This window comes from Molossus molossus, unplaced genomic scaffold (genome assembly GCF_014108415.1).
Source record: "Molossus molossus isolate mMolMol1 unplaced genomic scaffold, mMolMol1.p scaffold_m16_p_19, whole genome shotgun sequence".
NCBI classification, from domain to species: Eukaryota; Metazoa; Chordata; class Mammalia; order Chiroptera; family Molossidae; genus Molossus; species Molossus molossus.
In genome coordinates, this window is record NW_023425354.1 from 28,665,579 (window position 1) to 28,681,783 (window position 16,205).

The 16,205-nt window shown below is 49.0% G+C and overlaps 1 protein-coding gene across 1 annotated transcript in view; it reads right to left on the reverse strand.

Annotated features, from left to right (window-relative positions):
• Positions 1–8,127: 8,127 nt before the first annotated feature.
• Positions 8,128–16,205, reverse strand: part of PLXDC1 (plexin domain containing 1) — a 62,826-nt gene continuing 54,748 nt past the window's right edge. The window contains exons 12-14 of the mRNA XM_036268718.1: positions 13,649–13,684; positions 11,127–11,287; positions 8,128–9,412 (exon numbers count right to left, since the gene is read on the reverse strand). Of these exons, the coding sequence (XP_036124611.1) occupies positions 9,293–9,412; positions 11,127–11,287; positions 13,649–13,684 (317 nt within the window). The 3' untranslated portion in view covers positions 8,128–9,292. The remainder of the gene's footprint in view (positions 9,413–11,126; positions 11,288–13,648; positions 13,685–16,205) is intronic.

Consider the following 16,205-nt stretch of genomic DNA (forward strand, 5'->3'; position numbering starts at 1 on the left):
AGACTTAAATGTGACCCGTGAATCCATAAAAATTCTAGAAGAAAATGTAGGCAACAAAATTTCAGACATCATACGCAGCAGAATTTTCACTGATACATCACCTAAGGCAACAGAAACAAAGGAAAAAATGAACACATGGGGAAATATCAAACTGAAAAGCTTCTACACAGCAAAAGAAACAACCATCAAAATGGAAAGGCAACCCACTGTATGGGAGAACATCATTGCCAATGATACATCAGATAAGGGGTTAACTTCCAATATATATAGAGTGCTCATACAAATCAACAAAAGGAAGACAAAGAACCCAATTAAAAAATGGGCAGAGGAGCTGAATAGACATCTCTCCAAACAGGACATACAAATGGCCAAGAGACATATGAAGAAATGCTCAACATCACTAATCATCAGAGAGATGCAAATTAAAACAACAATTAGGTATCACCTCACACCTGTCAGAATGGCCGCCATCAACAAATCATCAAACAAGTGTTGGCGAAGGTGTGGAAAAAAAGGGACTCTAGTGCACTGCTGGTGGGAATGCAGACTGGTGCAGCCACTATGGAAAACAATATGGTGTTACCTCAAAAAATTAAAAATTTAACTGCCTTTGACCCAGTGATCCCGCTTCTAGGAATATACCCTAAGAAGCCTGAAACACCAATCAGAAAGAATATATGTACCCCCATGTTCATAGCAGCACTGTTTACAATAGCTAAGATCTGGAAACAGCCCAAGTGTCCATCAGTAGATGAATGGATAAAAAAGCTGTGGTACACATACACAATGGAGTACTATGCAGCTGTAAGAAAGAAAGATCTCTTATCCTTTGAGACAACATGGAAGGGCCTGGAAAGTATTATCCTAAGTGAAACAAGCCAGGCAGAAAAAGACAAATACCACATGATCTCACTTATATATGGAAAATAATGAATATAACAGTTTGAGGAATAGGGTAGACCCAGAAACATGGAAGTAGGGTACAGACTGACAACCCTCAGAAGAGGGGGTGGTGAGGGGTGGGAAGAGATAAACCACAGAACTTATATGCATGTACGCATAACCAATGGACATGGACAACAAAGCCGGGGACAGGGCGGGGAGGGGGGGATGGTGAGGAGGGTGTCAATGGGGTAAAAAAGGAGAAACATCTGTAACAAAAATAAAATTAAATAAAAAATAAATAAAATTTAAAAAAAGAAAACCGGTAACAGCCCCTAAGAAGTCTGGCCCAAGGATTTCTACAGCACTTCATGAATGTGAGCTGCCAGCACGCTTCATGGTCATCTCAGAGAACAAAGGTAAACAGCCCGGGGCCTTTGTTGGTAACTTTGCTGAGGCCCAGTTTTGTTAGTTTTGGTTCCTCCTTCCCAGTGAAGAGGCCTGAGTGCTTGTCTCTGGAGGCAGAAAGAAGAGCAAAGGTAGTTGGGAAGATTTTGCTCAGTTTATGGAGGGTTGGGAGGGAAGAGCCGCAAGGAACAGGCAGCTCTGGAGAAAGAGGAGAGTGGCCCCCAGGGCAGGCTGCCTTCTGGCACTGAGGAGGGGCTCAGAATTACTTACTGTTCCTTGAGAGGGGGCCAAGGCAGAGGGCAGTTGGCCCACTGCATCTGAGTTTAGTGAGAGCACCATATCTGTGAATTCAAAGTGGGATTTAATCTGGGGACCACGAGGCAGATCAATGGACAAAAAACTGTATCTGTTCTTTTTTGATGATTTTCAGACTTTTCTAAGCTGGACATGGTGAGTCTTATATTCCTTTTAGACATTCCACCTGATCCCGTGGTGGTGACAGTTTCTGGGGGAAAACAAACAAACAAAAACCTTTGAAGAGGAAAGACTGAAGCTGGAAGAGAAGGTTCTAACCCAAGGCTGGACTGGATGATGAAACGTTATTGGCCTATAGTCAGATGTTTCTTTTCCAGTGCTTTGTGGGAAACTATGGGCATGACTTAGCTATCTCTAGAGACCAAATGTAAAAATGTTTCATAAACATAGAAAAATTGTCTTCCAAAGAAGTTCGCGTTGGTTTTTGCAATTCAGATGAGAATTCTCTCTTCCCCTACCACCTCCCTTCGCTCCAGCCGCCTGGGGGCCAATGAAGTAATCAAGTATCCTCCATGTAAAAAGATAAATAGCACAGAGACATGGCCTTATGGAGAGTGGTTCCAACTCTACCCAGGCGTGGGGAGTGGGGTGAAGGAGGCAGCAACAATGAGGACATTTTCAAGCTCCTGGGGTGTGTAAATAAATAGAGGATAAGCTCACAGTTCCAAGAGCCAAGAGTGTGTATCTGAAGTCATCACTGTGCCATCTTTTTGAGGTTTTCTGCAAGTGGGGGAGACCTCTGTTTAATCTACAGTCTGTGTGCATATTGAACTGTGGCCATGTGGTTCTGGCGCTGCCCCTTGGTACACAGGGAGTAATAGCAGATAGGAATTCGAAGACCTGGCTTTGGGGTTTGTCTGGACTACTGTACTTCCTACTGTGTGACATTGGGCAAGTCATATAATACTGTCTGGCTCACAATAGGTGCTTAATGAGTATGGACCACATGAGTAAATAAACCAGCAAATGACCTGTCTGAGCCTTAGTTTCCTCATCTGGGAAATGGGGGCATAATACTTCCCCAACAGGCTGTAATCATGTAGGTAAAATTTCCCTAAAAGTGCTTCTCAAACTTGCTTTCATTTTACATGAATCACCTGGGGAGCTGCACAAATGCAGATTTAAAAAAACAACAACAACAAGCCAGGTTGGTGTGGCTCAGTGGTTAAGCATCAACCCATACACCAAGAGGTCACTGGTTTGATTCCTGGTCAGGGCGCATGCCCAGGTTGTGGGCCAAATCCCCGGTGGGGGGCATGCAGGAGGTGGCAAATCTATGTTCTCTCTCATTGATGTTTCTCTCTCTCTCTCTCTCTCTCTCTCTCTCTCTCTCTCTCTCTCTCTCTCCCCCTTCCTCTCTCTCTCAAATTAATAAAGAAAAAAAATTTTTTTTTAATCCTCATCCAAGGACATTTTTGCATTTATCTTCAGATAGAGTGAGAGGGAGGGAAGGAGAGAGAGAGAGAGAGAGAGAGAGAGAGAGAGAGAGAGAAACATCGATGTGAAAGGGACATATCGAGTAGTTGCCACCCACACAACCCCAACCGGGGCTGGGGACAAACTGCAACACATACCTGCACTTAGAGAGAACCAAACCTGGGACTCTCTGGTCCACAGACCAACATTTTAACCCCTGAGCCAACCAGCCAGGGCAAGAAAAATATTTTTTAATTAAAAAAACAAACAAACAAAAACTTGTCCTCTTTTTTGTTGTTGTTAATCCTCACCAGAGGATATTTTTGTTTTGTTTTGTTTTTTTTAATCCTCACCCAAGGACATTTTTCCATTTTTTTGTTCAGGTAGAGTGGGAGGGAGAGAGAGGAACAGAGAGAGAGAGAGAGAAACATTGATGTGAAAGGAACACATCGAGTGGCTGCCACCCGCACAACCGACCAGGGCCGGGGACAAACTGCAACTGAGGTACATGCCCTTAGCAGGAACCGAACCCGGGTCTCTCAGGACCGCAGGCCGACGCTCTAACCGCTGAGCCAAACCGGCCAGGGCCAGAGGCTATTTTTTCCAATGACTTTTATTTTATTTTATTTTTATTTATTTATTTTTTATCCTCATCCGAGGACATTTTTCCATTTTTTGTTCAGATAGAGTGGGAAGGAGAGAGAGACAAACATCGATGTGAAAGGGACACATTGTCTCCCGCACAACCCAACCAGGGTTGGGGACAAACTGCAACTGAGGTACGTGCCCTTAGCGGGAACCAAACCCGGGTCTCTCTGGACCCCAGGCCAACACTCTAACCGCTGAGCCAAACCAGCCAGGACTATTTTATTTTTTTAAACATGTTTTGTTGACCTTTTTAGAGATAGGAAGGGAGAGAGAGAGAGAAACATCAATGTGAGAGAAACATTAATCAGCTGCCTCCCGCATGCTCCCTACTGGGGATTGAGCCCAAAACCTGGGCATGTGCCCTGACTGGGAATTGAACCTGGACCCCTCAGTCCATGGGACGATGCTCAGTCCACTGAGCCACACCAGCTGGGTTCCAGTGATTTTTAGGAAGGGAGGGGGGTGGGGGGGGGAGAGAGAGAGAGATGCATCATTTGGTTGCCTCCCACACGTGCCCTGACTGGGGAATGGAACTCATGACCCTTAGGTGTGCAGGCCGACGCTCTAACCACTGAGCCCCAACAGCCAGGGCCAAATACAGGATCTTACTCCAGAGGTCTTGGGTGGGTGGGCCCAAGTTCTGCATTTCCAACTACCCTCCGTGGGATACCTGTGTGGACTGCACTTTGCATAGTTGTATCCAAGACTCTATGGGGTTGGGATAGGCTCCAAGGACTAACTGTCCCATTTTCCACAATTGAGGGGTTTCCTGGGACACAGGACTCTCCGTGTTAGAACTAGGAATGTCCCGAGCAAACTAGAACAAGTTACACCCTATGAGGATAATGGAAAAGAAAGGGATGCTTTGGTCTGAGCTGCTGTGTGAACTGAAAACAAAACAAAACAAAAACAAAAAACAGACAGGTGAGGCTGTTTGCTAAGGAGAGGAATATATTCCCACCTTAGATCAATTTGTTTTCCCACCCCTCTATTTCACAGAGGCCCAGAGATGTCGGGTGACTTGGCTCACATCACACAGCTCCTCAGGGAGAGGGCTGGGGGCTACAGCTCCTGCCTCTGACTCCCTGCAGAGCTGGGCACTTTCTCCACCAGTTCACATTGCCTTCTCCAACACATTCCTCTGTGTTTGGCAAACACAGTCTGTTTATTTATAAATTGGCTTGTTTGGAAACTGAAATTTGGAATAGTTGATTTTGGTTGTGAGGAGTTCACATTTTTCGTCTTTGTTTTGATTTGCTTAACCATGTTTGCGAGCAAAAAACAACAACAACAACAACAACAAATGCAAAGTAATGAAAACACAATGAGCTGCTAAAGTGGTTTGAATGCAAAGTTTCCAGAAATGTGGGAGCACCAACTTATATAGATTTATTTTATAACTCTACACAGTCGATTGAAAACCATGAGGTTTACTTCCAGGGATTTACAAACCCCTGATAAATAAATAGCTGAAACCCCAGATAAATAAAATCTGGGGTGTCTCTTTCCAGGTTCTCGCTCCTGGAAGTGGGACTGAGAGGTTGGAGAAAGCACCCTTGTTGGGCAGATTGCTGGAGGCTCTTCCTACCCCCTTAGTGAAGGTCCTTAGTCATCAGGACTAAGGTATGTGTGGGGACTTGCAGAATGTCATTCACAATCCTTTGTAGTTTATCTTGCACACAGCAGAAGACTTAAAAGAATGTTGCCTTTTATTATTAACACTTGAGAATCCATGCATAGAATTCACACTAAATACCGTGAATACATTGCATTTAAGAGAGCTAGGATGCCCTCTATCTCCAGATCCTCCTAATTGTGCTATAAATTCAGGTAGGTTTTTGTTGGGAGGGTGGAGAAGGAGAAGGGGGATGGAGAGGGAGGGAGAGGGAGAGGGAGAGGGAGAGAGAGAGAGAGAGAGTGAGAGCGAGAGCGAGAGACGGACTGCATTTTATCTGAGGCTACCTGGTGTGGCTTCTCAAGGCCAGGGAGTCTGGGTTTGGCCCCAGTCAGTGTTCTGAGCAAATCTGTTATCTGTTCCAGGACTCAGAGAAGTGTCTTAGCCCTGCTCACAACCAGATGAGTGATTAGCTCCAGAGGTGAACACTCCGCTTTTCAAATAGTGTGGTTGGCTGGCAGCGTTTGCCACTGTCATAATTTAACAAACCAAGCTACAGGCTGAGCACACTACAGCTTTATCCAATGTTTTTAACCATAAAATGAAATGTTTTGTGCCTAAAAATAGACACACACTGGAATACATTACACAGCTCTGGTAAAACGTAAACATTAAAAAAAATAGTTTCCACGGGCCCATCGATAACTTCTAATAGTGACATCAGGGCATTTTGACTTCAGACTGAGACCTGAAGAAGTGGCTTCCAGAGTCAGGGATCTGCTGGGCTGAGTGGGTGACACCTGATTATGGCGGGAGGAAGGTGGACAGTCAAACTTGGAAGTCCTGTCTGCTACCTGGGGTAATCCTGGGTGCTGAGGTCGATGGCTGAGGTCATATGCATTCTTTTTTTCTTTTAAGTAATTATTCTTTATTGATTTTAGAGAGAGAGGAAGGGAAAGGGAGAGAGAGACATTGATGAGAGAGAACATCGATTGGCGGCCTCCCGCATGTCCCCCACTGGGGATTTGGCCCACAATCTGGGCATGTGCCCTTACCAGGAATTGAACTGGCGACCTCTTGGTGCATGGGTCCATGCTCAACCACTGAGCCACATTGGCTGGGCTCATATGCACTTTTGTTCTGGAAGCAGAAATTCCTGGGACCTTACTGGACAAGGCTACAAAACTAAGAGCGGCTGATTAAAGAGAATGAGGTTGTGCTCACAGCCTGATCCAGGGTCCTCTTTTATACTTGGCCTCTTATCCCCATGTTCTTGTTGGCCCTCTTAAGAGTTGTGTAAAACAGGCCCTCTCTGAGAACTTCTGATTTCTGGGTACAACACAGACAGCTGCCCGGAGCCCTACCTCACAGGATTAAAACCTCCTGTCGCAGTGATGAACTTTCATGGAGCCTACCCTCCTACTTCCCAGGGGTCACTGTGAAGATGCCCAGAGATACCTTGTGGAGAATGACCTGCTAACCACCTGCTTTCTTTGGAGAGTGTATATACCTATGGGGTGAGGGACCCAGAAGCCTACAAATTCTCTGTGGTTGATTGTTTTAGACTGTCAGCCAAACTCCGAGGGCTGACCACAAGTCCCCGATGTCTCCTCTGGTCACTCTCCACAGGTACCCAGCTAACCTGCTCTAAAGCTCAGAGTAAAAGCCCTGGGTCTAAGAACCACATCGTGAGAGCGATCCTAAGGATAGCCGGGACCTTAACTCTCTGAGTGCCTAGCTCTGTTTCTTGGAAGCACCTGGCTACATGTTTTGGCTGGAGGCATCCAGAGGCTCTTAATGTCTAGTGGCCTCGCTTAATGACACATCTTTGGTTCTTTTTGCTGTAAACAAACCAGGCTCCCCGCTGCCAGACAGCTTCACTGACCTCCCCTCTGTCATGCCAGGGGTTTGCCAGGTTTCTCTCACCAGCCAAGGCACCTAGCACTTTCTCTCCACCTGTGGTGGTTATGACAGAGGCCTCAGTGCATCATGGCCCCTCCCTCCAATCTCTGCTCTTTCCGTTCGGGAATGCCTATGGCTGGCAGAGCTCCCGTTGGGAAGAAGGCTACTGGGTTTGGGAGTGGGACAAATGGTGCTGTGCATTTGGCCACAACAGAAACAGTCCCCCTGGCCATTTAGACGCAAAGTTCTTCGTGTCAGGTGCTCTGCTGTCAGGCAAGAGCAAAACTCAGCCTCCTGCTGGCCAGGACTGCTGGGGGCCCCGATGGTCTCAGTGCCTGGCTGTGCTTCTCACTGAGAGCCGTTCCAGACCTTTCTGTCCCTCAGACGCTCGGAAAGAACCCTCTTTTCTCTGAGGTACTGTCTTTTTTCTTTCCCAAATTCTGACCCTCCTCATAGCTCTCCCTTGTCTGGTTTATATATATCCGAGGCCTGGCTTGTTTCCTGCTCTGTCATCAGCGTCCTGGCCGAGGATAAGCCATGGAGCGTCTGGAAGACCACCCGTCCAGTGTATAGATGTGTCTGGTTATTTGGGGACTCCTGGCCCCCCACATCAGCGGGCCAGGTACTTTAACGTCTTCCGTTTGCGGCATCCCCAATAACATGCATAAAAGGGCATGACTAAGTGGAGACTGAGATTTACCATTTATTTACTGCTGATATTTTTTACTTTGGACGAGGGGGAGCTATAGGTTTTTATTTTACTTGTTTTTTTAAACATATTTTAAAATTGCTTTTTTAGAGAGAGAAAGGGAGAGGCAGAGAGAGAGAAACATTAATGTGAGATAAAAACATGAGCCTCCTGCACACACCCCAACCGGGGATTGAACCCACAACCTGTGCCCTGACCAGGAATCAAACTGACGACCTTTCAGCGTATGGGATGACACTCAAACAACAGCCACACCAGCCAGGGCGATAGATTTCCATTTAAATGCCCTGACTCATCTCTGGGACAGAATTCCTTAAAACCAGTTTAAGTTTGGGAGCCTAAACCCTCTGCCATCGAAACTTCCAGCAGAGCCGAGGACGTGGGAACAACTTTCCAGGCCAAGATTTTACGTAGAAAGTCCCTCCTTTCCGTGTGAGCGTCCTGCCCAACTGTTCCGGTGGCTTTGCTCCTCAACAGACTCCCGACTGACGTTCCCTGCTGGACACGTCTCCATAAACCCCCCTGTTTCTCTTTAATGGCTATCAGAATCCAGCTGGGAGGAAGAACCCTCGGAATGAGGAAAACGCTGCCTTTGGAGGTCCTTGCTGGCCCCGACGAAGGGAAAGGCCAGTGAGTACATGGCCAAAACGTGCCATTGGAATAAAGAGCCCCCATGGCTCGCCAGGCCGGGGCTGGGCCACGGCTGGGGCAGCGGGCTGCAGGCGCAGAAGTCCGGGGCGGAAGTACTGGTGGTCAGCAGGAAGGGCAAATTGAGGAAGCAAAGCCTGAAGATGCCATTTTCCCCATAAGTTCTTTCCTCTCCTCTCCTTTGGCTTCCCTCCACCCGGCAGCTTGACAAAGGGCTTAGAGCAGCTGTGTCTGTGTTTAATGGTGGAGGGAACTCCTTCTCCAGATGTCCAGAGCCACAGAAGCAGGGGCTGAAGGCACCGAATCCATAGCCATGAGGACCAGCTCTTGAGTCTATGGACCCTGCAATGCGGCGGCCCCAGTCAAGAGCTCAGTTCTTTCGTGTCATATGCAGGGACATTAGGTGACCAGGAACAGGGCATCTGGTCATCTCCAGGTGGGAGGGGGTCTCTGGGGTAGCTACAGAGTAGACCGTTGACAGCCCCAGAAGAGGAGACCCCTTGCATCAGAAGAGGATGAAATTAGGTGATTGTTCCTTAAAAACTCAGTGCGGTTGCTTTTCTGCCCCTGCTTCAGTACTTGTGTGATGGCCCAACTGTAGCTCTGGCACCACAAACCACTGTCCCATCCTCCCAGCCAGGGTATGTTCAGAGGAGGCCAAGAAAAATCGCTTCTCCACTTTGTTTTGACTCGACGTTTGGGGTCCCCAGGTCTTCCTTTCGACCCTTCCAAGGGGCGGCTTGGCACTCTCAGCACTGCTCCGCCTCCACAAAGCCCTCCTTCTCGTGGCCCGAGGGTTCAACCTCCGTGTAGGTGGAGTGGTTCGGGTGGTTGCGGAATCGCATGGCTGGCCAGTGGTGAGGTCTCCTCTGCGGGGGTACAGACCGGAGTCAGTGGGCATGACCTCACCCACTGGGGACCACCCCCCAGGGATAGCACTGAGCACCGAGCCCCTCTACAAGGGCACTGGGCCTACTGAGAGCTGGGTGGAGTTCAGGGCTCCTCTCTCAGAAGGCTCCGCTGTGTCCCTCCACTGCTGGGCCACGAGGGCTGCAGGACACAGGTGAAAGCTTTAGCATCATACGAGTAGAGCCGAGACAGTGGCCAGGGAGGAAGTAGGTGAGAGAGGGAATGATCTGGAAGGCTCTGGAACTGCCAAGATAATAGGTCCTACATCAGAGTGAGCTGGGGAGCTTATGAAAATGCAGATTCTTGGGCGTGCCTCAGACCTGCCCTACCAGCATCCCTGTGGCTGGGGATACCATTCTTAAGCTAAGGCTTAAGAATGACTGGTTAGGGCCCTGGCCGGTTTGGCTCAGCGGTTAGAGCGTCGGCCTGCAGTCCTGAGAGACCCGGGTTCGGTTCCCGCTAAGGGAGCGTACCTCGGCTGCAGTTTGTCCCCGGCCCTGGTCGGTTGTGCGGGTGGCAGCCACTCGATGTGTTCCTTTCACATCGATGTTTCTCTCTCTCTCTCTCTGTTCCTCTCTCTCCCTCCCACTCTACCTGAACAAAAAATGGAAAAATGTCCTCAGGTGAGGATTAAAAAGAAAATGAATGACTGGTTAGGGCTCACAAGAAACCGGGGGTGTCTAAACAAACAGGAGGGAGCCACCTGGGCCTCTGGGTAATGAGGTCAGGGGGTTGGTGCACCGCTGTGCATGAGCAGAGCTGGTGAGAAGCCGAGAGTGGGGCTGGGACAGGAGCTGCTGAGCTCTGCGGCCCAGTGTGAAGGGGGCCGGGCCTTACTTCCGTGCTGCACCTGGACTGGCTCTTCCAAATCCTGAGACATGCGAAACCGTAGCCTTCTCAATGAAAGCTCCCAGAGAGAGTAACTCATTATGGTTTGTTGAGTCTAATCTAAAAAGCCCACACAGCAGCGTGTTCTCCCTCCTGGGAGCATGCCCACGCCTCACTTCCCTCTCAGGTGGGCCTCTCCTAAACTCTAAGGGCCCCCACGAGACTTGCAACCAGGGGAGCAAGCAGCAGCGGCAGCTTGTCCTGGGCTGACCCCCTGAACCTGTCTCCAAAGCCCCCTTTCTCTGCCTCAGTGAGCCAAAGCAGCCCCAGCTAGGCTCTCTCCTGTTCCTTCTTCTACCCTAAGCCCTTCCGTGTTTCACTATCCCAGGTTTAATAAACATACTCTCAAAAAAAAAAATAATAATAATAATAATAAACCCACACAGAAAAGAGGCAGAGACCTCAGTTCCATTATGGCTTTGAATAAACACCAGGCCTGGAATCTGGCCATGAGAGACCACAGATCATTAGAGATTGGCTGCACAGCCACTAAATGGCCATGCGTGGCATTTTTTGCCTCATTCTTTTGCCCTGGGGCCTAATTTCACAAATGGGAGAGCAAAAGCAGACAGGACAGGAAGGCTGGAGGAGTTCTAAGGTGCACATCCCTGGGGGTTGGGGACTAAAAGGGCACTAGCCAGTGTGAGTTGTGCCCAGATGGAGTCAATGAAGATTCCTCAGGTGGGAACAGGTGCCAGGCATGTGGCGGGTGACGAATGAGATGAGGAGAGGCGGGTACTGCATGGCCAGGGAAACACTGATGCAGAAGCAGAGGGAGGAGCTGACCTCGATGAAGAAGAGCGCAGCATTGGAGGTGGGGTGGCCGCTGATGTAAATCCCCGCCAGGATGATGGCCGCCACGACAAGGACCGCCAGCACAATGCCCACAATGGTGCCCAGGTGCACCGGGGGGCCCTTTGTCTTGGGGGACAGGTTGTTTTGAAGTCCTGTGGAGAGACAGTTAGGGCAGGGCTGCTGCAGGGGAGCAGGGAAGGTGGGGCCTGGAGTCCTGGGTTCTGACAAAGTCTCAGAGATGAAAGCTGACGGAACTTTTGGTCTACTTATGAAACACACGAAAGGGTGGGGCCGGAGTGGGTGGACTCGTGAGCATGGCATTAACATGCTTGGCATGGTTCAGGTGGTTTTTCAAAATCATTTAAAGTTGCCCAAATGTTGATTGAATAAGGATCACAAGAGAAGTTCTCTCTGATACCCTTCCAGAAATTCAGCAAATGTACGTGATGGTGAAGATTTTGGGAGCTGGAATCTGGCTATCTGGATTCAAATCCAGACTCTGCCACTTACTAGCTGTGTGACTTTGGGCAAATTACTTAACCTCTCTGTGCCTCAGTTATCACTTACGTAGAACAAGGATAATAATAAGTACATGCTGGGGTTATTGTGAGGGTTAAAACAAGATACTTCTTGTCAAGTACTGAGGACTGTGGCTAGGATCTTGGACGACCTCAGTAAGTGCCAGGTACTGTGATTGCAAAATGACCATATTTTTACCTGTCACTGTCCATTACACCAGACTGTGACCTCTTGCAGGGCAGAGACGGTGTCTTATTCATCTCTATGTTTTCAGCACTTAGAAAAAATTGCCAACCCATTGTAGGAGCCCAATAAAAGAAATGAGCTAGGTCCTCTGAAGGCTAATAAACCAGCAGCCACTCTCTGAGAACATCCCAAGCATTTGAAATATATTCCATGGAGGAAGCTGAGTATTTCCATAGACTGTTGAGCTGGAAGCTCTTGCAGTCCCACCCTTCCTGTGTGGCTGAGGTAATGGAAATACGGAGAGGTGAAGCGATTCGTCCAAGGACACAGTCAGTGCCAGCCACTGAGAAGCCTAACTTCCTGATGCCACCTGGGTTGGCTATTTGCTTCTTCCCTCTATCCTAAAGGGATGTGGAGATAATGAAATAGAGACAGATGAGCACGTAAACAACAGGAGTATCTAATCTTATTTGCATTGCTAGTGGGTGGGATGGGAGTCAACAGGAGTGGGGATTTTTAAAGGGATGATATTTGCATCCAAAATCATTGCCCTCCCCTGCCCCTCTTCTCTGCAAGCAGAGGAAACCCAGGAGAGAAATTACCCTGGGGCACTCCGGTGCATGGTTTGTGCCTCTATCTGCCATCAGGTGGGAGAGTTGAGGTCACACACCCCGAAGCTGGCCTTCCCTGACCTGGCAATTAGCCAGCCAGCAGCCTGCAGTGACCTGATGGTCAGGGCTCGGGCTAATTAACACACGTGTAGAGAGGGGAATGCGGCCCAGCCTCGCCCCTTCACCCTGCGCCCGTGCCCCCCACGCACACGCACACTCACACCTGCTGCCCACAGAAAAGAATAGCTCCGTCCCTGGTGGGAGCCACAATCAAACTGTGCTGTGTTTCTAGCCTCTTCTCTCCTGCTCGATCCGCAGACCTCCCAGGCCCTGGAGTTGACCTCCCTTTGCAGGGTTTGCAGCAAGGGCCTGAGCTGGCCCTGGGCAACAGGCAGGAAAGGTGGGGCCACCTCACCTCATCAGAGAGACTGGCCCCCCAGGTCATCCTGGGGCAGGGGACCCCACATTCTGGCACCCTATAAAAACTGTAGTGAGCCCTGGCCGGTTTGGCTCAGCGGTTAGAGTGTCTGCCTGCGGTCCGGAGAGACCCGGGTTCGGTTCCCGCTAAGGGCACGTACTTCGGTTGCAGTTTGTCCCCGGCCCTGGTTGGTCGTGCGGGTGGCAGCCACTCGATGTGTCCCTTCACGTCGATGTTTCTCTCTCTCTCTCCCTTCCTCTCTCTCCCTCCCACTCTATCTGTACAAAAAATGGAAAAATATCCTCGGGTGAGGATAAAAAAAAAACAAAAAAACCTGTAGTGAACAACTTTTGTGGACTCTGCCAACCCAGGTGGAGAATCAAAGCAAAGTTGATGTGAGGGCAGCTGCTCCCCACTCGTTGTGAGGCCCACAGGGGAAGAGGCCAACAGCCCCAGGCCGCACACCACCATGCCTGCTCTGTGCAGCCCTACTGCCTCCTCTCCTTCGCTTTAGGGCGGTGGTTATTCAAGACCAGGGAAGAACCACAGGAGGTTCCTGACGGACATGGGAAATGTCTAGACACCCTTCAATCTAGGGGGCTTGTGCCCCAAAGCCCCTGCCTTCCCACCCAGCAGGAGGTCTAGGAAGCGCAGGCTGTTGCTGTTGCCCCTGCCTCACTCAGAATGAAAGCAAAGAGGCCGGGTGACTGCTGCACCCTCCTCTGGGGTGGGTCCAAGAGGCAGTAGCTCTGAAGAGGGGCAGGCAGCTCTGTACTCACCATCTCCTCCTGCATAGGGATTCAACTTGGTGTCATCTTCAAAAAGAAAGGAGAGAAGTGGAAGATTAGTGGAATCATTATAGCCTTCGTCACTTTAGGTCCCGATGGGACGTTAGGGAAGGAGGTTCAGTTCAACCCTTCATTTCAGAGGCAAGGAAACTGAAGCACAGAGAGGGGAGGTGACTTGCTCAAAGTCACACAGCAGTGTAATGGTAGAAGGCCGTGAACAAGTCAACTTTTCCTAGTCTTGTGTTCATTCATTCAACAAATATGTATTGAGTGTCAAGTATGAATTGAGCACTGGGAGTAGGCACTGAGGACAGACATGGTCTTTGCCCTCAGGGAGTTAACAGGTGGGATGGATAGAGGGGCAATTAAAATTCAGCCTAATAAAGCTCTCACTGGGGACCTCACCAGACAAAGGGAGACAAGAAGGAGGGGTGAGCTATGGGGCTGGAAATGGGGTTCTAGATGGAGGCAAGAGCATGGGCAAAGGACCAGAGTCAGCAAGAACGTGGCCAGTCGAGAAATAAAAAGCAGTTCAGTGTAGCTGGAGGGCGGAGAGGATGGATGTTGAAAGTGAGGCTGGGGGTGGGGGCATGGCTGCCTGGAAACCAAGCTAGAGGACCGTTCACACTCTCCTAAGGGGCAATGGAAGCAGAGGAAGGATTGGAGGAGGGGGTAAATGTGTCACAAGATCAGATTTGCTGGAGACCTCCCCCAGAATACAACGTGGAGGACAGATTTCCACACCAACACACACACTCTCCCCAGCTCAAGGTGTGTGTCCCGCAGCGTCCTAAATAATTCCCAGGGTTGACCCCTCCCATGGTTCTTCCCCACCGTCATCTGGAGAAAGGAAAGCAGGAGCTCCATGTGGGGAGAATGCTCTAGTTGACTGCTTTAAGCACCAAACCTCTAAACAAATGGAACCAGTCCACGATTGAGGGCTGCCAACATGCAGTTGGTTCCTCTCGCCTCCAGCACCTCCACCATCTATGTCATTTTAAAGACTTTGCCGGCTCCTCTCTGTTCACAGGTGTTCAAGGCCCTTGCAATCGGTCCCTGATCTTTCCTCATGTCCCTCGCCACAAATCAAGATGCCGCAGTGTTGTAACAAGCTGCCAAGGCTCGCAGACACCCTCGGCTTGCATGTCTCTGAGCTGCTGCATGTTCTGTTCCTCCCCCTGCGCATGCCCTTCCTGCCCTTCACGATTCCTCTCTCCAGAGTCCCAGCCCTGACTGCCCTCTGCATGAGGGGTTAAGGCTGGGATTAGGGTGAGATTGGGGTGAGATTGGCTTTACTTACCATTTGGATCTTTTGTTCATTATAGAATTTTTGGCATCAATTTTGGTTTTTACAATATTGCATTAAAATATTATTTATCCTGATTATTGCTTTGGGGTGGGGGTGGGGGGCTCCTGAAGTTTTATACCTGCAGTGAGAGTCTCACTTGCCTCACCCTCGTCCTGGCCCTGTGGCTTCCCGGACGACACACGGGTGAGTCCTCCTTGGTGTCCCGTTGCCTTTGGCACCTATCTCTGCAGCATCTAAGGTCCCACTGTTTCCCTAGACTGTGAGTTCCCCAACACCCTGCCTAGTTACACTCCCGTGACTGGACACGGCACCCTGCTCTGCGATTCATGTCCAGTAAGTCTTGAAATATCAAAAAAGTCACACTGGATAATGGAAGACTAAACCATAAGGACATTTAAAAACGACTCCCTGTAGGGGAAAGAGAGAAAACTAGAAACCGAACTTCTTTGAATATACCTGCTTTTGTAGGTTTGACTTTGGAACCATGTAAATCATCATTTAACTATTACATAATTATAAAGAAATCAAATTTTAAAAGCACTCCTAAAAACTGAAAGCAAAACATAACAGCAAGTTATAGACTTATCACAGAAAGCTGTATTTTCTTCTGGAATTTCAATAAACAAGGTATTTAAACACACGTCTGAGTCTATTTTGTTACTCCAAGTTGAAAATAATGAATTGGTTAATCAAAAGTGACCAGAGTAACCTTAGACATCACTGGGAAAATTAACTTGATTTGAATCTACTTGCTTAGAATCTGGAGCATTGAAAATCCATTGTGGCCCAGTCCATCTAACCCTGGCAGACAAAAGGACACGGTGCCACCTACAGCCAGTCCCTCCTACAAAGTGACTAAAAGTGACCACACAGTGGTCAGGACAGCTTTTCTCCCACTCATTAAGGGCTGGTTCCCAGCTTCCCTCTTTTTGGGGGTCCATGGAATGCAAATTGGTTCCCTGATGAATGGAGCGTGGGAGAGTACCATGAAATCTCACACAGTGGAGAAATACGTGTGGTGTTTATCGAATGAGTGGTCATCTTTCCGTAGTTGGTTGCCACCTCTTGCTGCTATCAACATGCTGTTCAGCTGCTCATCAGATGAGCCCTTCTACTGCAGCTTTTCTGGGCGAGGGCCTGTCTCTCCTTGTAGTAAAATGCATGGGCTTTGTGGCAGCTGCTTGCCACGCAGAGGTCATTCTGGTTCACTTACGTGGGTGGCAAGTGAGCAACTCTTAA